This window comes from Gorilla gorilla, chromosome 4 (assembly GCF_029281585.2).
Source record: "Gorilla gorilla gorilla isolate KB3781 chromosome 4, NHGRI_mGorGor1-v2.1_pri, whole genome shotgun sequence".
Lineage (NCBI taxonomy): Eukaryota > Metazoa > Chordata > Mammalia > Primates > Hominidae > Gorilla > Gorilla gorilla.
The window spans coordinates 185,099,929-185,125,000 of NC_073228.2; the positions used below are offsets into that span (position 1 = coordinate 185,099,929).

The 25,072-nt window shown below is 49.0% G+C and overlaps 1 protein-coding gene and 4 non-coding genes across 5 annotated transcripts in view; 3 read left to right on the top strand and 2 right to left on the bottom strand.

Moving 5' to 3' along the window:
• The first annotated feature begins 3,436 nt into the window (after positions 1 to 3,436).
• On the top strand, positions 3,437 to 3,509 carry TRNAV-AAC (transfer RNA valine (anticodon AAC)). The gene has a single exon. It is a non-coding gene; the product is annotated as a tRNA-Val (tRNA).
• A 5,858-nt stretch (positions 3,510 to 9,367) lies between these two features.
• On the top strand, positions 9,368 to 9,440 carry TRNAV-AAC (transfer RNA valine (anticodon AAC)). Its single transcript has one exon. It is a non-coding gene; the product is annotated as a tRNA-Val (tRNA).
• A 3,980-nt stretch (positions 9,441 to 13,420) lies between these two features.
• TRNAV-CAC (transfer RNA valine (anticodon CAC)) lies at positions 13,421 to 13,493 on the top strand. The gene has a single exon. It is a non-coding gene; the product is annotated as a tRNA-Val (tRNA).
• A 321-nt stretch (positions 13,494 to 13,814) lies between these two features.
• On the bottom strand, positions 13,815 to 13,896 carry TRNAL-AAG (transfer RNA leucine (anticodon AAG)). The gene has a single exon. It is a non-coding gene; the product is annotated as a tRNA-Leu (tRNA).
• A 10,573-nt stretch (positions 13,897 to 24,469) lies between these two features.
• Positions 24,470 to 25,072, bottom strand: part of LOC101138942 (large ribosomal subunit protein uL6-like) — a 727-nt gene continuing 124 nt past the window's right edge. The window contains exon 1 of the mRNA XM_055387238.2: positions 24,470 to 25,072. This exon is cut by the window's right edge and continues 124 nt beyond it. Coding sequence (XP_055243213.1) covers positions 24,596 to 25,072 — 477 coding nt within the window. The 3' untranslated portion in view covers positions 24,470 to 24,595.

Sequence of the window (25,072 nt, forward strand, 5' to 3'; positions counted from 1 at the left end):
TGCAGGGCCGGGGAGGCCGTTTCAGAAGGCGAAGGAAGGGCCCCGGGCGGTGAGAGAGAGGCTGGTTCCCAAAGTGTGGGCAACGCAGCCAGAGCCTGATGACTGAAGAGTGAGCAGGGGCTGGGCTTCCTAGGAGGCAGTGAGGAGCGGCAGCCCAGACCCAGCGACATCACACCTAGGATGTCCCCAAGAAACCCCCAGGGCTGGGGCCAGGGCGTGCGTCGTCAATGGGGGTGGGGCCAGGGCGTGCGTCGTCACTGGGGGTGGGGCCAGGGCGTGCATCGTCAATGGGGGTGGGGCCAGGACGAGCATCGTCACTGGGGGTGGGGCCAGGTCGTGCATCGTCATTGGGGGTGGGGCCAGGACGAGCATCGTCATTGAGGGTGGGGCCAGGACGAGCATCGTCATTGAGGGTGGGGCCAGGACGAGCATCGTCAATGGGGGTGGGGCCAGGACGAGCATCGTCATTGGGGGTGGGGCCAGGGCGAGCATCGTCATTGGGGGTGGGGCCAGGACGAGCATCGTCATTGGGGATGGGCAGCCATGTGGATGAGCCGAGAGATTCCAGTGGGGAAAAAGGAGACGAGGCCGAGATTGATGATCTAGAGGCGCCCGCAGCCTCACAGACCCAGGTGCCCTGGCAAGCACAGCCCTGCTCACACTGGAGACATGGGGGTGGGGATGACTGAGTGTATGCATAGCAGGGAACAGATAAATGAGCCTAAAGGCATGGATAAGTTTAAAGGCTAAAGAAGGGCCTTGTGCAGACCAATCCTGAGCGGAAATGAATGCAGGAGTCCAGTTAGCCCCTGCTGAGAGGGGAAAACCGGTGTCTTAAACTCGGGACCTAGAGTCAGGAGGAAAGAGGTTCCAGACAGGACTCAGATTAGGAACCTCCTCACCCACTCCTCCCCCCAGAGACTACAGCAGAGGGGGAGGCCCACAGGCAGCACAGCCTTCAACTCCTGGTTTCCCCAGAAGACACTGTAGGCATTTGTCCAAATGACCTCAGAGGCCCCCTCCAGGACACTGTGACAGTTTATACCAATCTGCACTTTTGCTCCTTGAGCTCTTATCTTTGGGGCAGCTCAAATGATGACAATGGCTTTTCTGGCCAACTTACCCAGACTCTGTCCTGAGAGGAGTAAGCAGGACCCAGTCTTCCCAAGGCCCTCCCTGTCTTCTGGGACACCATGTAGGTCCTTCTGAGACAGTGGCCAGCTTTGCCCCAGCCCAGAGCAGCTGAGCCAGCGATGGAATGACTCTGATGACAGACAGCTGTGAGCTCCTGCTGTGGCCCAGGCCCAAGGCTCTAGGGGGTCAAAGAGGTAGGAAGAAGAGCTATGCCAGGGGGATGCTGGGAGGCGTTTGGGGGTGAGTGCCCCATCTCTGTCACATGGGCCACCTTCTCCACCTGTAAGAAGGGCATCCCAGAAAACTGGCTCTTTATCTTGGCTTTCACTCACTCTGCTGAAGGGCAGGATATTCAGCAGAAATCTTAGAAACAGGGCGAAACTCAGTGACAGGAAAGCTGAGAGTTTAGAGCCAGCAGGAACCTTAGAGATCATCTCATTCACCCTCTCATCTTGTTGATGTGAAAACAGGCTCAGAGATGGGAGTGGCTGGCCTGTGGTCACAGAGTGGGTCCCCAAACTGTGCCCAGGGCCTGGGTATGCATCACTTCCAGAAATGTGTAACACTGGAAATGAATCCGAATGGCTTTCCAAAGCGGCAAAGGCAGCACCAACCCGGTTTCTCCTCCTGGACGCATTGGAACAACCAGCCAAGCAGCCCCAGAAGATCACTTCCTCCCACCTCTAGCCTAAAGGTGACACTTTTGAAACCCCCCCGTAGCCTCCCTTTGCAGTTTGGACCCTGCCGTTCTGTTCACCTGGAGATCTCAGGCCTGAAAGGTCTTACTGTGGTGGAATCATGTTTCCCTCAAAATCCATCTTAGCACTCCAATCCTCTTTCCCTCAGAATGTGACTGTATTGGACATAGGGCTTTTAAAGAGGTGGTCACACTAAAATGAGGTCACTAGGGTGGACCCCAATCCAATCTGACAGGTGTCCTTATAAGAGGAGGAAATGTGGACACACAGGGCCATCACGGGTACATGTGCACAGACGAAAGACCATGTGCGGACACATGTTTGGTGTGTGTGTGTGAGTGTGTGTGTGTGTGGGTGTGTGTGTTTGGAACAGGGTCTTGCTCTGTTGTCCTGGCAGCAGTGCAGCAGCGACATCTCTGCTTACTCCAGCCTCAAACTCCCAGGCTCAACCCATACTCCCACCTTAGCCTCCCGAGTAGCTACAGAAACTTCAGGTGTGTGCCACCACTCCTGGCTAATTTTGGGATTTTCTGTAGAGATGATGATGTCCCAATATGTTGCCCAGACTGGCCTTGAACTCATCGGTTCAAATAACCCATCTGCCTCGGTCTCCCAAAGTGCTGGAATTACAGGTGTCAGCCACCACGCGAGGCCAGTTCCTCTGCTTTTTGTTTGGGGGATTTTTTGGATGTTTGTTTTTTGTTTCTTTGTTTTTAATGGAAGAGATATTTAAGAGACACCTCACAAGGGAAGATGAAAAAAATGAGTCATACACATGAAAAAGTGCTTATCGTCTTTCCTCATCAGCTAAATGCAAACTTAAACCATGAGGAAATACTACATACCCAGAAGAATGGCTAGAAGTTAAACATAATCATCGTAATAGGTGAAAAGTACCAAATGCTGCCAAGGAGGTAGCCTCATAACGCTTTCACATGGTTGATGGGAGGAAAATAACCGAAATGTCCAACAGCAGTGGCTGCTTGGATAATCGAGAGCTCTACCAAACAATGGAACAATAAAAATGGTGTTGTAGGCTACTTCCTCTTTCATTCCACTCCAGTTTCTCCAGGCACACAAGCTCCAGCTCCACTCACGAACGCATGGCCTCATATTCCCCAAGCAGCTTCTTCTGAAAGTCTCTTCTCTTAGAAAACGCTGCCAGCGCGCCCCTGCTGTCCAACCCCCAAGCCCACTGTCAACCCTAGACAGCTCGACTGCCTCACGTCTCTCTGAGGTCGCCACCACACCTGCTCTCAGGACTCCCGTGCCCGCTTACGCCACCACATCGGGCATGAAAACTTCCTTTTCTTGCTTCTCTCTCTCTCCCTTTTTCTTTCTTTTCTCTCTTTCGAGACTGAGTCTTGCTCTGTCTCCCAGGCTGGAGTGCAGTGGCGCAATCATAGCTTAGTGCAGCCTCGACCTCCTGGGCTCCAGCCGTCCATCCATCTCAGCCTTCCAAGTGCTGAAACGTCCTTTTCTTGTGTGCTCATGCCCATTAGCCAAGCTCGAAGGGACGTGTGGAGGAAGCTCAGAATTACCATGAGAAATAAAATACGGCCTTGTGTGGTGGCTCATTATGGTGGGCCAGAAGACTCGTGCAAGTTTCCGTAGTGTAGTGGTTATCACGTTCGCCTAACACGCGAAAGGTCCCCGGTTCGAAACCGGGCGGAAACACAATCTTATGCTTTTCATCTTATTACTCCAAAGTTATTACACAGAAAACTAGCCTGGAACACCTCACCACTATCTCCACCTGGTTATGAAGAAAAGGCCATCAGGGGTATTTATACCGTAGCCTTTCCTCAACGGTTGAGGTACCTGGGAAGAACTGAACTCACCTCACTTGCCGTGGACAGCGGCGCCGACGAACTTCGCACGAAGCCCGTCCACTGGACGGCTGCGCGCTGCCAAGTGGAATCCAGATCCCGAGCAAGCGTGGGGCCCAAGGCGAGTTCCAATGAATCCTCCTTTTGCAACCCATGCGGGGACAAAATGGAGAAATCACAGCAAGTTGGCAGAGGTAGGATTCGAACCCATGCCTCCGACGACACCGGCGCCTTAATCCGGAGCCTTAGACCGCTCGGCCTTGCTATCTTTCTCCTGGCCGTATACTTACATATTTCCTTTCTTTATACAACATCGTTAGGGTCCCCGGGCCAACAAGGCATTGGGGCGAATCCACATGGCATTGCAGAACCACCGCCTTGCAGTACGATTCGCTGGGCCAGAGGCACCGGCTGGGAAACCGCTCCACCAGCGCCCTGGTGGAGAAGATTCGCGAAGCGCAGGCCTCGGGATCTGCTTTGGGGGGGTCACTCAAAGTCACCCACATCGGCCCTCTTTGGGGAGCCGGCGTGAGTGCTGGGGAAGCCTTCTACACTCTCACTTTAAAGAAAGATAAAAATAAACAAACCAGAGCCGGCCAAGCGCGGTGGCTCACGCCTGTAATCCCAGCACTTTGGGAGGCCGAGGCGGGCGGATCACGAGGTCAGGAGATCGAGACCAGCCTGGCTAACACGGTGAAACCCCGTTTCTACTAAAAACAAAAAATTAGCCGGGCGTGGTGGCGGGCGCCTGTAGTCCCAGCTACTCGGGAGGCTGAGGCAGGAGAAGGGCGTGAACCCGGGAGGCGGAGCTTGCAGTGAGCCGAGATTGCGCCACTGCACTCCAGCCTGGGCGACAGAGCGAGACTCCGTTTCAAAAAAAGAGCAGAGAGAAACCCTGTACATCCATTCCCTTTTTTTTTTTTTTTTTTTTTTTGCTGTGAACTGTGTTCCTGAGCAGAGGTTGGTTAAGCTCTGACACCAGAATTTTCAGGTGTACGGCTAAAGAGCATTGCTCTTGCAAAAGTACCCATGATTCTCCAGATCTTTTGTTTTACTTCAAACACATCTTCTAATCCTGACAGAGTCTTCACAGAGAAGTGTTTGTTTGTGGTGAGGTCCAACTCACCTTTTTTTTTTTTTTTTTTTCCTGTTTGGTGTCAAGTCAAAGAACTCTTCACCCAGCTCTAGGTCTAGATTTTCTCCTATGTCTTTTTGAAGTTGTATAGTTTTAAATCTGACATTAAAGCCCATGATCTCCTTTGGGTTCATTTTTGTCTCAGCTGTGAGGCTTGGCTAAGGTTCATTAGTTTGGCCTATGGCTGCTCCAGCACTATTTGTTGAAAACACGATCCTTTCTCCATTGTATTGCTTTTGCACTTTTATCAAAAACTGCTTGAAGCATGGTGCGTGGCTGACGCTTGTAATCCCAGCACTTTGGGAGGCTGAGGTGGGCAGGTCCCTTGAGGTCAGGAGTTCCAGACCAGCCTGACCAACATGGCGAAACCCGGTCTCTACTAAATATACAAAAATTAGCCGGGTGTGTGGTGCAGGCTTGTAATCCCAGCTATTTGGGAGGCTGAGGCAGGAGAATTGCTTGAACGCGGGTGGTGTAGGTTGCAGTGAGCTGAGACGGCACCACTGCACTCCAGCCTGGGCGACGGAGTGAGACTATGTCTCAAAGCACAAAAACAACACAAAACAAAAACTACTTGAAAAGAAAATATTTGCAAAGGACATATTTGACAAAGGACTTGTAGCTGGGCTATATAAAGAATAATCAAAACTCAGCACTGAGAAAAAATCCTACATATTAAAAGAGTGAAAGAAGGAAACAACACGATAAATGCAATTGACGCGGAAAAAGTATTGGACAAAATTCAACACCCTCTCGTGACTAAACACTCAACAGGCTGGGCGCGGTGGCTCACGCCTGTCATCCCAGCACTTTGGGAGGCCTAGGTGGGCAGCTAACTTTGAGATTTCATCTCAAAAAAAAACCCCAAAAAACAAAAAACATTCAACCAACTGGTACATCAAAGCCTACTATTAACGGAGCAAAAAGGCAACCCACATAATGGGAGAAACTGCTAGCAAATTACGTGACTGATAACTGATGAATATCTAGAATATGTGAAAAACTCCCACAACTCAACAACAAAAAATAAATAACCCAATTAAAATAAAGGGTAAAGGCTGGATGCACGGTGGCTGATGCCTGTAATCCCAGCATTTTGGGAGGCCAAAGCGGGTGGATCACTTGAGGCCAGGAGTTCGAGACCAGCCTGGCCAATATGGTGAAACCCTGTCTCTACTAAAAGTACAGAAATTAGCTGGGCGTGGTGGCACGTGCCTGTAGTCCCAGCTACCCGGGAGGCCGAGGCAGGAGAATTGCTTGAAGCCGGGAGGCGGAGGTTGCAATGACCCGAGATTGCACCGCTGAACTCCAGCCTGGGTCACAAAGCGAGACTCCATCTCAAAACAAACAAACAAACAATAAAATAAAGGACAAAAGAGTAGAACAGACAGTTCTTCAAAGAAGATACAGAAATGGGGATAAGCACATGAAAAGATGCTCAACATCATTAATCATCAGGGAAATGCAAATCAAAACCACAAGAAGATACCACCTCACAGTCATTAACATGGCTATTTTCAGAAAAACAGGAAATAACCAAATGTTGGTGAGAATGTGAACAAATTGGAACCCTTGTGAGTTAATGACAGGATTGTAAAATGATACAGCCACTGTAGAAAATAGTTTTACGGGCCCTCAAAACTTTAAACAGAATTACCATATGATCCAGAAATTCTGCTTCTGGGTATAAACACAAAAGAATTAAAAGCAGGGAGTGGAAAAGATATTTGTACAGCAGTGTTCATAGCAGCATTATTCACAACAGCCAAAAGGTGAAAACAACCAAAATGTCCATCGAATAATTGAGTGGATAAAGAAAATGTAGTGTATACACATGATGGGCTATTACTCAGCCTTAAAAACGAATGAAGTCCGGACATATGCTACAACATGGATGAACCTTTAATCTTACGCAGACTGAAGTAAGCCAGACACAAAACAGCAAATATGGTGTGATTCCACTTACGAGGAATAGTGTGGTCAGATTCATAGGGACAGAAGAGCAGGAGTTACTGGGGCTGGGTGAGGAAGGAACAGGGAGTTGTTGTTTAATGACTATACTGTTTCTATATGGGATGATTAAAACATTGAGGCTAGTGGTGATGATTATGTAAGAATGTGAATGTACTTAATGCTATTGACATGTACATTTCAAACTGTTGAAATGGCAATTTTATGTTGTGTATATTTTATTACAATTTCTAAAAAGAGAAAAAAATCCATGTAGAAAATGGGCAAAAATATGAAGAGACATTATATAGAAAGGGAAATGAAGGTACCAAATAAGTACATAAGGTGTCCAACAGCACTAGCCATTCAGGAAATGCAAATTAAGACGAAAGGGAGCTATCACTATATACCTATTGGAACAGCTAAAATTAAAAAACAGCCAGGCGTAGTTGTGCAAGCTGTGATCTCAGCCATCCCAGAAGCTGAGGCGGGAGGATCACTTGAGCCCGGGAGTTCAAGAGCAGCCTGGGAAGCACAGTGAGACCCTCCCCTTACCCCTGCCCGGGCAGTCCCCCTACTCCCCACCTCTACTGCCCCCTGCCGGTGTCTCAAAAAAATGAGATAACGTCAATACCAGCAAGAGCGCAAAGAAACCAAATCTCATAGAAGGCTCGTAGAAATGTGAAAAGATACAGCCACTCTGAAAATAGATTGGTCATTTCTTCAGAAACTAAAAATGCACTGAGCATATGACCTAGCAATTGCATTCAACCGTTTATCTCAGAGAAAAGCAATATAATAGCCAAACTGAAAACAATGCAAACTTTCAACTGGTGGATAATTAAACAAACTGTGGAATATTTATAGCTTGAAATGCTACTCATCAATAAAAATAAATGAATTACTGTATTGATACAATTAGAGTGGATCTCAAGGGAATTATGCTAAATGAAAAAAGCCAGTTGCTAGAGGCCACGTGCTGTATTATTACATTTGTATAACATTCTTCACATAACAAATTTTTAGAGACATTAAACAGATTCGTGGCTGTCAGGAGTTAGGAACTGGAGGACAAGGGACGCTGTAGGGGTGTGTGTGGCTCTAAGAGTGTAGTGCTGGCTGTGATAATGGAACAGTTCTGTATCTTGATTGCGGTGATAGTCACAGGGAGCTACACATGTGATAAAATTGCTGTGTAGAGAAACACACACGCACACACACACACACACGAATCCATGTATAACTGGAGGGGTCCCAGTAAGCTCTGTGGATTGTACCAATGCCGTTTTCCTGGTTTTGTTACCGTGCTACAATTATGCAAGACGTCATCACTGGGAAAGACCAGTGCCTCAGACCTCCCTTTAGTTTTCTTTGCCACTTTCTGTGAAACTATAATTGTTTCAAAATGAAAAATTGGTTTGCTTTAGGTTTTATGTTTTCCTTTTTCTTTCTTTCTTCCTTTTTTTTTTTTTTTTTTAAATAGAGCTGGGGTTTTGCCACATTGCCCAGGCTGGTCTCAAACTCCTGAGCTCAAGCAATGTACCCACCTGCGCCTTCCACTGTGCTGGGATTACAGGCAGGAGCTACCGTGCCTGGCGTGGTTTTCTCTCTTTCTTTCTTTCTTTCTTTCTTTTTTTTAAGATGCCAGATTCTAAATTGGCACGCGAGGGCAGTTCCTCGTTTTTGGTTTTTGGGGAGTTTTTGGATGTTTGTTTTTTGTTTCTTTGTTTTTAATGGAGAGATATTTAAGAGACACCTCACAAGGGAAGATGAAAAAAATGAGTCATACATATGAAAAAGTGCTTATCTTCTTTCCTCATCAGCTAAATGCAAACTTAAACCATGAGGAAATACTACATACCCAGAAGAATGGCTAGAAGTTAAAAAATAATCATCGTAATAGGTGAAAAGTACCAAATGCTGCCAAGGAAGTAGCCTCATAACGCTTTCACATGGTTGATGGGAGGAAAATAACCGAAATGTCCAACAGCAGTGGCTGCTTGGATAATCGAGAGCTCTACCAAACAATGGAACAATAAAAATGGTGTTGTAGGCTACTTCCTCTTTCATTCCACTCCAGTTTCTCCAGGCACACAAGCTCCAGCTCCACTCACGAACGCATGGCCTCATATTCCCCAAGCAGCTTCTTCTGAAAGTCTCTTCTCTTAGAAAACGCTGCCAGCGCGCCCCTGCTGTCCAACCCCCAAGCCCACTGTCAACCCTAGACAGCTCGACTGCCTCACGTCTCTCTGAGGTCGCCACCACACCTGCTCTCAGGACTCCCGTGCCCGCTTACGCCACCACATCGGGCATGAAAACTTCCTTTTCTTGCTTCTCTCTCTCTCCCTTTTTCTTTCTTTTCTCTCTTTCGAGACTGAGTCTTGCTCTGTCTCCCAGGCTGGAGTGCAGTGGCGCAATCATAGCTTAGTGCAGCCTCGACCTCCTGGGCTCCAGCCGTCCATCCATCTCAGCCTTCCAAGTGCTGAAACGTCCTTTTCTTGTGTGCTCATGCCCATTAGCCAAGCTCGAAGGGACGTATGGAGGAAGCTCAGAATTACCATGAGAAATAAAATACGGCCTTGTGTGGTGGCTCATTATGGTGGGCCAGAAGACTCGTGCAAGTTTCCGTAGTGTAGTGGTTATCACGTTCGCCTAACACGCGAAAGGTCCCCGGTTCGAAACCGGGCGGAAACACAATCTTATGCTTTTCATCTTATTACTCCAAAGTTATTACACAGAAAACTAGCCTGGAACACCTCACCACTATCTCCACCTGGTTATGAAGAAAAGGCCATCAGGGGTATTTATACCGTAGCCTTTCCTCAACGGTTGAGGTACCTGGGAAGAACTGAACTCACCTCACTTGCCGTGGACAGCGGCGCCGACGAACTTCGCACGAAGCCCGTCCACTGGACGGCTGCGCGCTGCCAAGTGGAATCCAGATCCTGAGCAAGCGTGGGGCCCAAGGCGAGTTCCAATGAATCCTCCCCCAGCCTCCTGCTCGGCCCCTGCAGGCCCCGCACCCGCCTTTCCCCTGCAGCCCCGTGCGCCCTCGCGCCGCCTCTTCCACATCTCCCTGGGTGGAGGCCCCTCTCCATCGCGCAGTGCCGTCCACCGTTGTCCGCCTGTGTGGCCTCGGTCTTCCCTTGTTCCTCACCCCCACCCTTCCCCTCTGGGGAGCAGGATCCGTGCGTTTTGTTTCCTTCCTGCTGTGTCCCCTGGGCCTGGAACTGAGCTGCCTTGGCACAGCTGTAGATTCCGTGAGTGTTTCTTCAGTCCTACCCAGTGCTAGTGCGTGTGTTAATTGCTCTAACCCTGCTCACCCACCCGTAAGAAAGGCGCTGCTCTCACCCCATTCTACAGACGAGGAACTGCCCCTCCCGGGGTTGTGTAACTCGCACCTTGACAGCCAGCGGAGGAGCTGACCCGCCCAGGCGGCCCCTGCAGAGGCCAGCACACTCAACACCACGACCCTCCTGCGGCCCCGAGCGCTCGTCAACAGAAGCTTTTCTCTCCTAGATTTAAAAAGACAGCTGTGGAAAATAAAAGCCAGTGCCCCCATCTCCTCAAGGACCAGGACTTTGCACATTACACACAAAACACAGCAGCACACCTTGGCGCCTCCCGCAGACGCACATTACTGGGTGGACGTGCCGGTGTTGAGTGTTGGCCATAAACGATCCTGTGACGGATCCTCATTTCGTTTCTGTAACATACGCTTTTCGTTTTTTAAACCCATTCATTGGCAAGGTCTCCATTCCGGCAGTTTTGGATTGGATGACTTCCATCACGCCCCTCCCAGCTTCAGTCTCGCGGTGGTCGCTCATCTTCATTTACTTGGCATCTCCGTAAATTTACTCACATCTTGATTATTTATACAACTACTTTAGCTTAATTACAAGCAACACTAGCAAGAACTTCAAGTTTCAAGGTGCAAGTTACCTACTCTCCAAGGCTGCATTAAAGCATTCTGTAAACATTAATTACGCTCTGGGTCACAGGAATCATTTTGCACACTGCAACTGTCACTCAGCTGATCCCTGGGAAACACTAACTGCCTCGCTGCTGTGTTTGGGGGTTTGCTTTATGTTTTAGCATTCCATAACAGCTTTATTGGGGCACCGTTCAATACAATAAAATCCACTCATTGTAAGTTTACAGCTCAATGATTTTTAGTCACCGCATAGGATTCTGCAACCATCACCACAACCCACTTTTAAAACAGTTCCGTTACCACAAAGATTTCCAACATGCCCATCTGCAGCCAATACTGGCTCTCGGCCTCAGTGGTACAGAAGAAGTGATCTGCTTTCTCTCTGTTTTCATCTGCCTTTTCTGGAAATGTCATGTAAATAAATGGTGGTAGTGGAATTGCTAACAAGTTTCACTTTCTATACAAAAAAGTTAAACATAGGGTTACTATACAATCCATCAATTCCACTCCTAGGTATATATAAAAGTGAGTTGAAAACCTTGGTTCACATAAAAAATGTACACAAAATATATATGGTATCATTTTTCATTATAGCGAAAAAGTGGAAACAAAGGCTAGGCAAGGTGTCCCATGCCTGCAATCCCAACACTTTGGGAGGCCAAGGTGGGTGGACCGCTTGAGGCCAGGAGTTCCAGACCAGCCTGGGCAACATAGGGACCAAGTCTCTACAAAAATTACAAAAATTAGCCAGGTGTGGTGGTGTGCACCTATGGTCCCAGCTGCTTGTGAGGCTGAGGTGGAAGGATCACTTGAACCAAGGAGGTGGAGATTGTAGTGAGCTATGATGGCACCTCTGTACTCCAGCCTGAGTGACAAGAGTGAGAATCTCTCTCAAAAAAAAAAAAAAAAAAAATTGGAAACAACATAAATGTTCATTCTTTGATGAATGGATAAACAAAACAGGGCATATTCATCTAATGCAAAGATGTATTAATTTACTTATTTGTTTATTTATTTGGAGACAGGGATTCACTCTGTCATCCAGTAGCATCCAGTAGCAGTGCCCTGGTGTGATTACAGCTCACTGCAGCCTTGATGACCAGCTAACTTTTTTTTTGTTTGTTTTTTTGTAGAGACGTGGTCTTGCTATGTTGCACTGGCTGGTTTCCAACTCCTGGCCTCAAACAATCCTCCTGCCTCAGCCTACCAAAACGCTAGGATTACAGGGGTGAGCCACCATGCCTGTCCTATTTGAAATTTTTAATTAAAAAGCAAAAAATGAACAAAAAGAATTTGGGCCCACATATATGCAGTTATTTGATTTTCACCAAAGGCACCAAAGCAATTCAATGTGGAAATAGCGTCTTTGCAACAAATGGGTTCAGGAACAACTGGATATCCATAGGGGAAAGAAATTAACCTTAATTCCAACCTCATACCATAACAGAAAAATTATATGAAACAGAATTTACACTTAAACATACAAGCTGAAATTTAGAAGTTTCCAGAATTAAAAAAAACATAGGAGAGTCTTTTTTTTTTTTTTTTTTTTTTTTTTTTTCTTGGAACAGGGTCTTGCTCTGTTACCCAGACTGGAGTGCAGCAGCGAGATCTCTGCTCACTGCAGCCTCCATCTCTCAGGCTCAATCAATACTCTCACCTCAGCCTCCCGAGTACCTACAGAAACCGCAAGTGAACGCCACCACTCCCAGCTAATTTTTGGATGTTCTGTAGAGATGATGTCCCAGTGTTGCCCAGACTGGTCTCAACTCATGAGCTCAAACAATTCGCACACCTCGCCCTCCCAGAGTTCTGGAATTACAGGTGTGAGCAGCCACGCCAGACCAGTTCCTTGGTTTTTGTTTCTTGGGGTTTTCTGTTTGTTTATGTGTTTTTTTCTTTGCTCGTTTTTAACGGACAAGATATTTAAAGAGACACTTCACACAGTAAGATAAACACATGAGCCATAAACCCATGAAAGGGTGCCCATCTTTTCTCATCAGCTGAATGCAAACTTAAACCATAAGGAATACTACATACCCATAAATGGCTAGAAGTTAAAAAAGTAATAATCAATGAAAAGTGCCAAATGTTGCCAAGGGTGTAGCTTTCATAACGCTTGCACATTGTTGATGGGAGGAAATTACCCTAAATGTCCGACAGCAGTGGCTGCTAGGAAAATCTAGAGTTCTACCAAACAATGGAACAATAACAATGGTGTTTTAGGCTACTTCCTCTTTCATTCCACTCCAATTTCTCTAGACCCACCCACGAGCTTCAGCTCTACTCACGAACGCATGTCCTCATATTCCCCAAGCAGCTTCTTCTAAATGTCTCTTCTCTTTGAAAATGGTGCCAGCGCGCCCCTGCTGTTCAACCCCCATGCCCACTGTTGCTGCCACATCCTCTCTCAAGACTCCCGTTTCCACTTATGCCACCACATTGCACATGAAAACTTCCTTTTCTTGTTTCTTTCTTTTCTCTCTTTCGAGACAAGATCTTGCTCTGTCGCCCATGCTGGAGTGCAGTGCTGCAATCATAGCTCAGTGCAGCCTGGACCTCCTGGGCTCCAGCCGTCCTCCCGCCTCAGCCTTCCAGGTGCTGAAACGTCCTTTTTTTGTGTGTTCATGCTCATTAACAAAGCTCACAGGGACGCCTGGAGGAAGCTCTGAATTATGATGAGAAATAAAATACGGCCCTGTGTGGTGTCTCATTGTGAGGGCACAGGAATCCCATGCGGGTTTCCGTAGTGTAGTGGTTATCACGTTCGCCTCACACGCGAAAGGTCCCCGGTTCGAAACCGGGCGGAAACACCTCCTCCTGCTTTTTACCTCATTACCTCAGTTTTGTTACACTGAGGACTTGCCTACAACACTCCACCGCTATCTCCACCTGGTTAAGGAAAAAAGGCTATCAAGGGTATTTATACCTTTGCCTTTCCGCCTCAACCATTGGAACCTGGGACGAACTGAACCCACTTCACTTGCTGTGGACACCAGCGCCGACGAACTTCGCACAAAGCCCGTCTACTGGACAGCTGCGCGCTGCCAAATGGAATCCAGATCCCGAACAAGGGTGCGGCCCAGGGAGAGTTCCAACGAACTGGGGGACAAAATGGGCAAACCACAACAAGCTGGCAGCGGTGGGATTCGAACCCACGCCTCCGAAGAGACTGGAGCCTTAATCCAGCGCCTTAGACCGCTCGGCCACGCTACCTTCCTCCGGGGGTTCACCTGCATCTTTTCCTTCCTTATAAAACATCCCCAGGGTCCCCGGGCCAACAAGGCGGTGGGGCGAATCCACAGGGCATCGCAGAACCACCGCCTTCCAGCAGGATTCGCTGGGCCAGAGGCACCGGCTGGGAAACGGCTCCACCAGCGCCCCGGCAGAGAAGGTTCGCGAAGCTCAGGTCTCGGGATTTGCTTTGGGGGACACTCAGAACGTCAGAAAGTCACCCACATTGGCCCTCTTTGGGGAGGCGGCGTGAGAGGAGGGGAAGCCTTCTGCACTCTTTACTTTAAAGAAAGATAAAAATAAATAAACCAGGGCAGACCCCGTCAGTTCGGGGCCGCGTAGTCCTGCAAAGTCTCACTCTGTGCCCTAGGCTGCAATGACACGATCTTGGCTCACTGCAACCTCCGCCCCCCGGGTTCAAGCAACGTTCCCGCCTCAGCCTCCCAAGTAGCTGAGATCACAGGCGCACACCACCACGCCCGGCTAATTTTTGTATTTTTAGTAGAGACGGGGTTTCACCATGTTGGTTAGGCTGGTCTCGAACTCCTGACCTCGTGATCCACCCGCCTCGGCCTCCCGAAGTGCTGGGATTACAGGCGTGAGCCACCGCGCCCGGCCCAAGCCTCCATGTATTACTAACTGTAATAACTTGGTCCTGGTGCAGGAAGAACCAGGAAGATCAATGGAGTGGAACTGAATCAATAAAGAGACTCGAATGTGTTTGGGAATTGAGCACATGGTAATGGCGGCGTTTCAGTGGAGAGAACAGAGTTACCTGTATAATAGAAAACCAAGTCAAAAGGAAGAAAAATTAATGGTGGAGATAATTTTGTTGTTACCCAAAAATAAAAAATAAAAGCCGGGCACGGTGGCTCATGCCTGTAATCCCAGCACTTTGGGAGGCTGAGGTGGGCGGGTCACCTGAGGTCAGGAGTTCAAGACCAGCCTGGCCAACGTGGTGAAACCCCATCTCTACTAAAGATAGAAAAATTGGCCAGGCATGGTGGTGTGTGCCTGTAATCCCAGCTACTTGGGAGGCTGAGGCAGGAGAATTGCAGTGAGCTGAGATCATGCCACTGCACTCCAGCCTGGACGACAGAGCAAGACCCTGTCTCAAAAAAAAAATAAAATAAAATAAAAATAAAAAATAAAAAAATAAGGAAAGTGCGACTGCATGGGACTGGAGGGAGAGAGGTGGGTTAGAGCAAGTTTGGTTTTTTCCCTTTCCCTTGGTCAGCAAACTACCCTCAGGCCAAATCCAGCCTGCAACCTATTTCTCTCCAGCCCAGCAAGCTAAGAACATTTTTTACTGGTTAAAAAAATAAAAAGAATAATATTTCATGACATGTAAAAATTAGATGAAATTCAAATGTTGGTGTCTGTGAGTCAACTCCCATTGGCACACATGTCCCATTGGCACACAGCCCCTCCCTCTCGTTATGTGTCACCTTTACTGGCTTTGGCACCAAAAGGGCAGACGTGGGTACTTCCGACAAAACTGAAAAGATTCCGTACGTGGCCCTTGCAGAGAAAGCTTGCAGACCCCTGCTTTAGAGAGAGGAGGTATGAGAGTTTAGGCTTTGGTGTGGGTGGCTGGGGAGGTCCCCTGGTTCAGGAAATGGTGATTCCAAGGGCGGTTGCTGTCTGGGTGCTGGTGCTGTCCTCTTCCTCTGTCCACCCCATATCTAATGCATTCTGAGCACTCGCTGGGCAGTCAGTGCAGGGCCGGACAACAGTCACGTGTTGCTTCCCAAGACATACAGTCACGGGCCCCTTAACAACAAGGATGCATTCTGAGAAATGGTCATTAGGTGGCTCTTGGACGGTGCACCTCATTTACCCCTAGGCTGGGTGGCATAGCCCGTCGCTCCCACGAGTGATGTCTGTGCTACGACAGTACCACGGCTATGACATCCCTAGGCCATAGGAGTTCTTCAGCTCCGTCATAGTCATGGGACCACTGTCATGCATGTGTCCCTCCTTGCCTGGAAGGTCGCTGTGCAGCGCATGACGGCACTTCCATGTCAGCGGGTGCCTCGCTGGCCCATCTCCTGCCCCTGCTCACTCTGTCTGCCACCTTCCAGCAGCTCCCCGCCCTAAAGCCATCCTGATGCTGCTTTTCTGCCATGTCTTGCTCTGTGCGTGTTACCCCAAACTCCACAGGGACTGCTGCTTGCTTGACATGCATTCTGGAACCTTCTGGGATCCTGTCCCAGTGCCCCCGAGCAGAAGTGGCAAGCAAGGGCCAACTCAGCCCAGGGCTGCCTCTGTCCAGGCCCTCTGTCCAGGTCGACAGGCATCTTCCCCTCCCCAGGGGGCGTGCAGGCTCCAGATGAGTTTCTGTCTCCCCAGCTGAGAGCCTTTGTCTTGGTTCGGGTTGCTGTAACACAATACCACATGCTGGGCTGCTCAAACAATGAACATTGATTTCTCACAGTTTTGCAGGTGGGAAGTCTAGATCAGGGTGCAGCACACTGGAGTTCTTGGTAAGGATCGTCTTCCTGATTTCTGCCCAGCTGCCTTCTCACTGTATCCCCACGAGAGAGGGAGAGGAAGCAGCTCTCAGTCTCAGTTCTGTCTCCCCGTGAATCTGAGAGTGCGCTGAGGCCGGGAACCTTTGTCCCCTTAGCACCTAGACAGGATGTGGGACAGGAGTTAGGCACATAAATAGATGAATGAATGAATGGAAAGAAAATATATGACTGGTAATAATCCTTCATTCATTCAACAAGCCAACCCTGCACAGTCCTCACTCTCAGCTGGGGACATCCGTTGCAAAAGTTCAATCACCTCTGGCCCTGGCCAGTCCCGGGTGGCACCTCAGCTGTCACCAACCTGTCCCCTGACAGTGCCCTGGATGAGGCCACCAGCACCTCCCTCCGGACTCACAAGCATGGGGCTCTTCTAGCAGCCCTACTTGACTACCCTTGGATCTGTGGGCTTTTGGTTCTCTGAAAGTCACTCACTCATTTATCAAAGGCGGACTTCATGTTCCACCGTTGACCCACAACCCTTTTGTACTATTTGCAAGACTCTGAGGCTTTTTTTTTTCTTTCGAGACAGAGTTTCACTCTTTTTGCCCAGGCTGGAGTGCAGTGGCATCATCTCAGCTCACTGCAACCTCTGTCTCCCAGGTTCAAGTGATTCTCCTGCCTCAGCCTCCTGAGTAGCTGGGATTACAGGCACCCGCCACCACGCCTGGCTAATTTTTTGTATTTTTAGTAGAGATGGGGTTTCACCATGTTGGTCAGGCTGGTCTTGAACTCCTAACCTCCAGGGATCCACCTGCCTCAGCCTCCCAAAGGGCTGAGATTACAGGTGTGAGCCACCACGCCCAGCCGAGTCTGAGCCCTTTTAAAGATGGGCGGCCATGGACTACCAGTCTGGTGAAAGTTATGGACTCCTTCTCAGAATAATGCTTTCTTTCTGTTTGTTTTTGGTTTTGGTTTTGGTTTTTTGAGACAGGGTCTTGCTCTGTTGCTAAGGCTGGAGAGCAGTGGTAAGAACCTAGCTCACTGCAGCCATGACCTCCTGGGCTAAAGGGATCCTCCCACCTCAGCATCTCAAGTAGTTGGGGCTACAGGTGCATGCCACCATTTCTGGCTAATATTTTGCATTTTTTGTAGAGATGGGGTCTCTCTATGTTGCCCTTGCTGGTCTCAAACTCCTGGCCTCAAGCGATTCAAATACCTTGGCCTCCCAAATAGCTGGAATTACAGCTGTGAGTCACACTGCCAGGCCAATTACCATAATTTTTAAGTACTAATGAGCATAAGTGATATTTCAAAGTGCCTACAAGAACTATGATTTGACATGTGATATGAAAGGATCTGTGATTTCTTTGTGTTTTGCTGGTGTTTGAGACAGTCCGCCTCTGCTGCCCAGGCTGGAGTGCAGTGGCACAACCTTGGCTCACTGCAGCCTCCACCCCTGGGGCTCCTGCGATCCTCCCGCCTCAGCCGCATCTGTGATTTCCATTAGCAATAAAGGTCCTGTTAATTCCACTGTGGACTGTAGCCTCCTTTCAGAATGGAAAACCCTATTTCAGTTCGTTTTTAGGAAAAATATGAGTTCTGCTATTGTTCCCACCCAGATTCCCAGACCTCCTGTTATCCCCGCCCCCTAGGAAAGGGAATCTTTCGGCCTTCTCGGGGCCAGGCCTTCACCTCCGCCTACAGGCAGGAGATGGCGCCAACAGCAAGAGGTTCCTTCTGACTGTGGCCTATAATTAGGTCAAGTGGCAGCGTAGGTAGACGTGCAAGCAGGGACTAAGTCTGCGGATGTGACTTGCATGAGGTGGGCATGACTGTGCTACGAGCATAACTAAGAACATCTTCATGTAAGTGAGCGGGTGTTTTATGAGAGAGTGTGCACCAAGATGGGAAATCATCCACAGCATCCACTAAAATAGACTTTGGAGGCCTTAAGTCTGTGCACACATCCGCCCGCGGTGTCCGAGAAGAGAGCGAAGTGCCGGGTCCCTGCGAAGGTGCAGTTCCTGGAGGAGGCCCTCAGGCTCTCAGAACAGCGGATGCTGGGACTCCACATTCTCCTTCTGCTTTTCCCCTGGTCGCCTGTCACGCGTGGCAAGTGTCTCTCCTGTTGTTGTTGTTTTTATCAATAGAAACAAGGTCTCATTTTGTTGCCCACACTGGTCTCAAACACCTGGACTCAATCAATCCACCCACCTCTCCCTCCCAAAAGTTCTGGGACTTCAGGTGTGAGCCGACGCACCCAGCCGTGTTCTATTTCTGATTATAATCCTGAGCTTTGTCCATGTGCCCCTTTAAGCTTGGCTAATGGGGCTGAGCACATAAGAAAAGGAGCTTCCAGACTTGGAAGGCTGAGGCAGTAGGATCGCCGGAACCCAGCAGTTGCAGACCAGCCTGTACAACGTACGGAGACCCCATCTCTACTAAAACATAGAAGAATAAAAATCAGCCAGGTGTGGTGGCATATGCCTGTAGTCCCAGCTACCTGGGAGGCTGAGGTAAGAGACTCATTTGAGCCTAGGAGGCGGAGGCTGCAGTGAGCTGTGATCGCACCACTGCACTCCAGCCTAGGTGACAGAGGGAAACGTCTTGAACAAAAAGAAGAAAAGAAAGAAAAGGAAGTTTTCATGCCCGATGCGGTAGCATAAGGGGGCATGGGAGACCGGACGAGAGGGTGCGGCGCGACCGCAGGGAGAGGAGACGGCGGACGCGGAACTGTGCGGGGCTGACAGTGGGCTTGGGGGTGGCACAGCAGGGACGCGCTGGCACCGGTTTCTGAGAGGGGACATTCGGGAGAAGCTGCCTGGGGAATGGGAGGCCACGAGTTCGGGCGTGGAGATGGAGCTTCAGGGCCTGGAGAAATGGGAGTGGAAATGACGGAGGAAGTATCCGTATCGCATCCCCGGTTTGCCCGAGAGATGTCTGTGCCGCCGCGTTTCCCGCAGCGCTGTTCACAACAGCCCAGATCTGCGAGCAAAGGCAGCGGCCGTCAGTGAAGGAGTAGGTGGAGGCAACGAGGTGGATGCGCGCAGCAGAGCACCACTCAGCCGCAAGAACAGGATAATCCCGGCCGGGCGCGGGGGCTCACGCCAGTAATCCCAGCATTTTGGGAGGCCGAGGCGGGCGGATCACGAGGTCAGGAGATCGAGACCAGCCTGACCAACATGGTGAAACCCCCGTCTCCACTAAAAATACAAAAATTAGCCAGGCGTGAAAAACACCAGGCGTAAAAAAACACCACAGGCGTGGTGGCACGCGCCTGTAGTCCCAGCTCCTCGGGAGGCTGAGGCAGGAGAATCGCTTGAACCTGGGAGGCGGAGGTTGCAGTGAGCCGAGATCGCACCACTGCACTCCAGCCTGGCGACAGAGCGAGACTCCGTCTAAAAAAAAAATGGCTAGAAGTTAAAACAAATAAATAAATGGTCACTACCAAATGTTGCCACGGAGGTAGTAACCAAAACGCTTGTACATTGATGATAGGAGAAAAATAGTACAACCACTATGGGCAAAAGTTTTTTATCCAACTAAACGTACACATTTTCTGTGACCGGCAATTCTACTCCTAGGCATTTATTAAGAGTCTATATCCACGCAGACTGTACACAAATGTTCATTGCAGCGTTATGTATAATTACAAAACAAAAAACAAAAAACAAAAAGCCCGGAGCAAGCCCAGATATCTATCAACAATAAATGGATTCATCGTGGAATATTACTCAGCAACTAATAGGAACAAACTGCTGATGAATTCAACAACGTAGAGGAATCTCAAAAACATCATGCTGAGCGAATGAAGCCTTACACCAGAGTAAGTGGGAACATAAATAGCTGTAAATTGGTAGTGATACAAGAGATAGAAATTATTTAGGCAGATAGCAAGGGCAACAGAGTCCTTTTTTTTTTTTTTTTTTTTTTGAGATAGAGTCTCACTCTGTCGCCCAGGCTGGAGTGCAGTGGCACGATCTTCGCTCACTGCAAGCTCCGCCTCCCGGGTTCACGCCATTCTCCTGCCTCAGCCTCCCGAGTAGCTGGGACTACAGGCACCCGCCACCAATGCCCGGCTAATTTTTTGTATTTTTAGTAGAGACGAGGTTTCACCGTGTTAGCCAGGACGATCTCGATCTCTTGACCTCGTGATCCGCCCGTCTCGGCCTCCCAAAGTGCTAGGATTACAGGTGTGAGCTGCTGCGCCCGGCCAACTAACCTTTTAACAAAAAGCAGCCCGAAGTCATTTCTTTTCTAACAAAAAGCAGCCTGAAAAATTGAGTTGCAAACATAGATAGGCAAGCTGGAAGTTTGCACGGGTGAATGCCGGCAGCTGTGCCAATAGAAAACGGCTATCTGGGACCAGGTACGTTGAACATGGAGGCTCCATCTTCCCTTTTTTTTTTTTTCACCACCTGTAAAGAAACAGGCAACATGGCCCGGGCCAGGTAGAGAACCATCTGCATAATAAAAGATTGGGGTTGGGGGCGGCCAGCTTCTCTCCCCCTACGAAAATGACACCTAGCCCTAATCAGTTTTTCTCGCCTTATGCAAATGAAACACCTGATCCAACCAATCTTTGGGGCCCTATGTAAATGAGACACCGCCTCCTCAAGCTCTTCTATAAAACCTGCCGCATTTCACCGCAAAACCGGCAACCCATTTCTGCGAGACCCCTGTCTGCTACCGAGAACTCTTCTCCTCTTCCTGTCGCCTATTTAAACTTCAGCTCTAAAGCCCACCCTTTATGTATCTGCAGCCTATTTTTCCATGGCCATCAGAAAACGGGTATTTACCCCAGAAAATGACACTTCAGTAATTTTCCGACACTTTCCGGAGAGTAATTTGCCTATGTGTACCTTTAAAAGCCCCAGAATTGGGCCGGGTGCGGTGGCTCAGCCTGTAATCCCATCACTTTGGGCGGCCAAGGCGGGTGGATCATGAAGTCAGGAGTTTCAAGACCAGCCTGGCCAAGATGGTAAAACCCCGTCTCTACTAAAAATACAAAAATTGCCAGGCGTGGTGGCGGGCGCCTGTAATCCCAGCTACTCGGGAGGCTGAGGCAGAGAATTGCTTGAACCAGGAGGCGGAGGTTGCAGTGAGCAGAGATCACGCCACTGCACTTCAGCCTGGGCGACTGAGACTCCGTTTCAAACAAACAAACAAAAAATAGTTACAGAATTGGCCGGGCGCGTTGACTCACGCCTGTAATCCCAGCTACTCGGGAGGCTGAGGCAGGAGAATCGCTTGAACCTGGGAGGCGGAGATGCAGTGAGCGGAGATCACGCCATTGCACTCCAGCCTGGCGACAGAGCGAGACTCCATCTCAAAAAAAGAAAAAAATATATAGAATTTTGGCCCATTAACTACACTAGATATTTATTTCTCTATATAATCATTATGTTATACAGAGATTGAGCCACAAGGATAATCTTGCAATGGGGGAAAAAAAAATCTGACTCTAAATGTTCAACAACAGTGGCTGCTTAGATATCTAGAGTTCTTCCAAACACTGGAACAATAAAAATGGTGTTGTGGGCTGTTTTCTTCTTCCCCCGATACCAGTCCTGCTCCGGTCTGGTTGTGGTATACAGGGAGTTCCGGCGGGCCCAGGTCCCCTCTCCTCCTGCAGCCCTGGGCCGGGGCTCCGCTGCGTCTGGCGCTGCAAGACCTGCGCGCCGAGATCCCGGGGCGAGGGACCCCGGGCAGCGCGATCTGCACAGCGCCAAGCCTGCATCGCGCCCCCGCCAGGACCAGAGCCGCGCCGCGGTGGAGTCCTGAGCGCCCCCAAGTGGTCACGTGTGCAGCGGCGACCCAAGAATTTGAAAGAGTCGCGGAAAACTGCACTCATCATAGAGCATCTGAAGGTTCCTAGAGGGAGCTGTGAACGGTTAACGAAAAACACGGCCATAGGGTCCCCTGGTGGCGTTTTGAAGGGCGACCCCTCCCCTACCCACGAGTGGCCTGTGGCTCTTTGTTTACAATTTCATAAAGGCGAAAAATAAAATGTAGAAATGAGTGGCATCACAGTACCTTTGTTAAGTATTTTTTTCTTTTTCTTTTTACTATGGAATCTTTCCAGCGAAGTTAAGTACTTTTTAAAAGGCAAGTTATAAAACACAATGCAAAGTATTCTTATTAAAACATAGCTCGGGGCCGGGCGCGGTGGCTCACGCCTGTAATCCCAGCACTTTGGGAGGCCGAGGCGGGCGGATCACGCGGTCAGGAGATCGAGACCATCCTGGCTAACACAGTGAAACCCCGTCTCTACTAAAAACACAAAAAAATTAGCCGGGCGTGGTGGCGGGCGCCTCTAGTCCCAGCTACTTGGGAGGCTGAGGCAGGAGAATGGCGTGAACCCGGGAGGCGGAGCTTGCAGTGAGCTGAGATCGCATCACTGCACTCCAGCCTGGGCGACAGAGCGAGACTCCGTCTCAAAAACAAAAACAAAACAAAACAAAAAAACAAAAAAACAACAAAAAAAGAGCTCGGCCAGGCGCGGTGGCTTACTCCTGCAACCCCAGCAGTTTGTGAGGCCTAGGCAAGAGGAGTTCGAGATCAACCTGGGCAATATGGCGAAACGCGTCTCTACAAAAAATACCAAAATTAGCCAGGCGTGGTGGTACGCACCCGTGGTTCTAGCTGCTCCGGAGCCTGAGGTGGGAGAATCGCTGGAGCCCAGGAGGTCGAGACTGCAGTGAGCTGTGTTTGTGCCACTACAGTCCAGCCTGGGTGACAGAGCAAGACCCCGTTTGAAAAATAAATAAATATGTAAATAAATAAGTAAATAAGTAAATAACATAGCTTGTCGAGCTGAGTAGGGTGGCACACGCCTGTAATCCCAGCTACTCAGGAGGCTGAGGCGGGAGGATGGATCGAGCCCAGGAGGTTGAGCCCAGGTTGGGCTAAACTGCGTAAACCACCCCCAACCCCTGCCTCAAAAAAATATATATATAAATATAAGACAAATAAGTTAAAGTATCCATGAAAATAGTCTTAAAAGCTCTAAAACAAAATAATAGCAATATGTGTGGCATGGTTGAGGACGCTTTTTATGTTCTTTAAGCTCATTTACTCTACTTTTTCTTCTTAGGTGTGTCTAATTATTCCACAGTGAGCACATGTTAATGAAAAAGGTTTAGTGTCTAAACATAGAAATAGGAAATCCTCCGGAACTGAAAGAACAGGCTGGAGGGGACCGAACAGAGCCTGGCACGTGCTCCAGGAGCGCCTCGGGGGCTGAGCGCTGGTAGAGGCGGCCTCTGACTCCCGATCACTCTGCAACACAACGGGATGCCCACTTAGCCTGAGGATGCCAAGTGCACACAGGAAGCCAGCGAGGCCACACAGCAATGAGGAAGCACAGGACCCCCTCATCCCCTCCCAGGGGCTTCTTTCAACAAGTTACAAAGACAGATAAGGAACTTGGAAAGGCTTTTCTGCTGGGAGGCTCTACCGTATTTGGTTCTCTGGCCTGAAACTGTCATAGGGAGAACTCGAAGGTGGCCCCCAAGATTCCCCCCCGGCGCACACGCCCTGTAGACCACCTGCCTCTGAGTGAACGTGATGGCATGTCACTCCCACAGCCATGCCACATTTCACGGAACAAAGGATTGCGCAGCTGTGATTGAGGTTCCTGGTCAGTTGATTTTGATAAATCAAAAGGGAGATTATCCTGGGTGGGCCTGACTTAATCAGGTGAGCCCTTTAAAAGAAGGTGGAGTTCCAGAAACACCGTGCACCGCTGGCCTCAAGGAAAGGGGCCTCTGGTTGCCAAGAGTGACCCTCAGCTGACAGCCAACAAGCAAACAGGAGATTTCAGTCCCACAGCCACAAAGAAATGCATTTTGTCAACAACCAGGGAGGCTGGAAGAGAACCCCCCTGCCTCAGATGGGGCTGCAGCAATGGCCAATATTGTGATGTCACCTGCTGCGGTATCAGTAGAAGACCTTGCTAACTTGTACCCCACAAAAAGCGAGATAATAAATCTGTGCTGTCTTAAGACACTAAGTGTGTGGTAATTTGTTACACACCAGTAAAATCTAAAACAATAGCCTTTCCTACTAAGAAAGTCATGTTTTTTTTGTTTTTTGTTTTTTGTTTTTCCAAATCAATAGGTCTTTTATTGCATCATTTAAATATCACGAGTAGGTCTTAAGTGTCATCTGGCATCTTCTTTCTGTAGCCAGGTAACTCTTAGATCTTATTCATCAGCCTGCTGAACAGTTCCTTTTTCAGAGACATAGATACCATCCAAAAATTTCCTGATATCCTTGTTTTTAACTGTTGTGGCTTGCTGAATCAAAGCCGCTGAATTTGAAACAAGCTCAATGTCATTTCCTTCAAGGATTAATTCATCTTTCTGGGCTTGAGATACTGAACAAGCAACACCTGGTCTCATCCGAACCCTGCGGATGTATTTTTCACCCAAGAAATTTCGGATTTCAACAAGAGACCCATTCTCCTGGATAACAACGTTGATGGGGAAGTGAGCATACACAGACCTCATCTTGTAACGGAAGCCCAGTGTAACACCCTTGATCATGTTCTGTACATGACTACAAATAGTCCGAACGGTAGCCAGTTCCTTTCTGTTACCCCACCATTTGTCAACCCGGAGCCTCTTTTTTTTCTTTCCAAGAAGACTGAGTTCTACATTGATGTGATTGAAGTCCCTCCG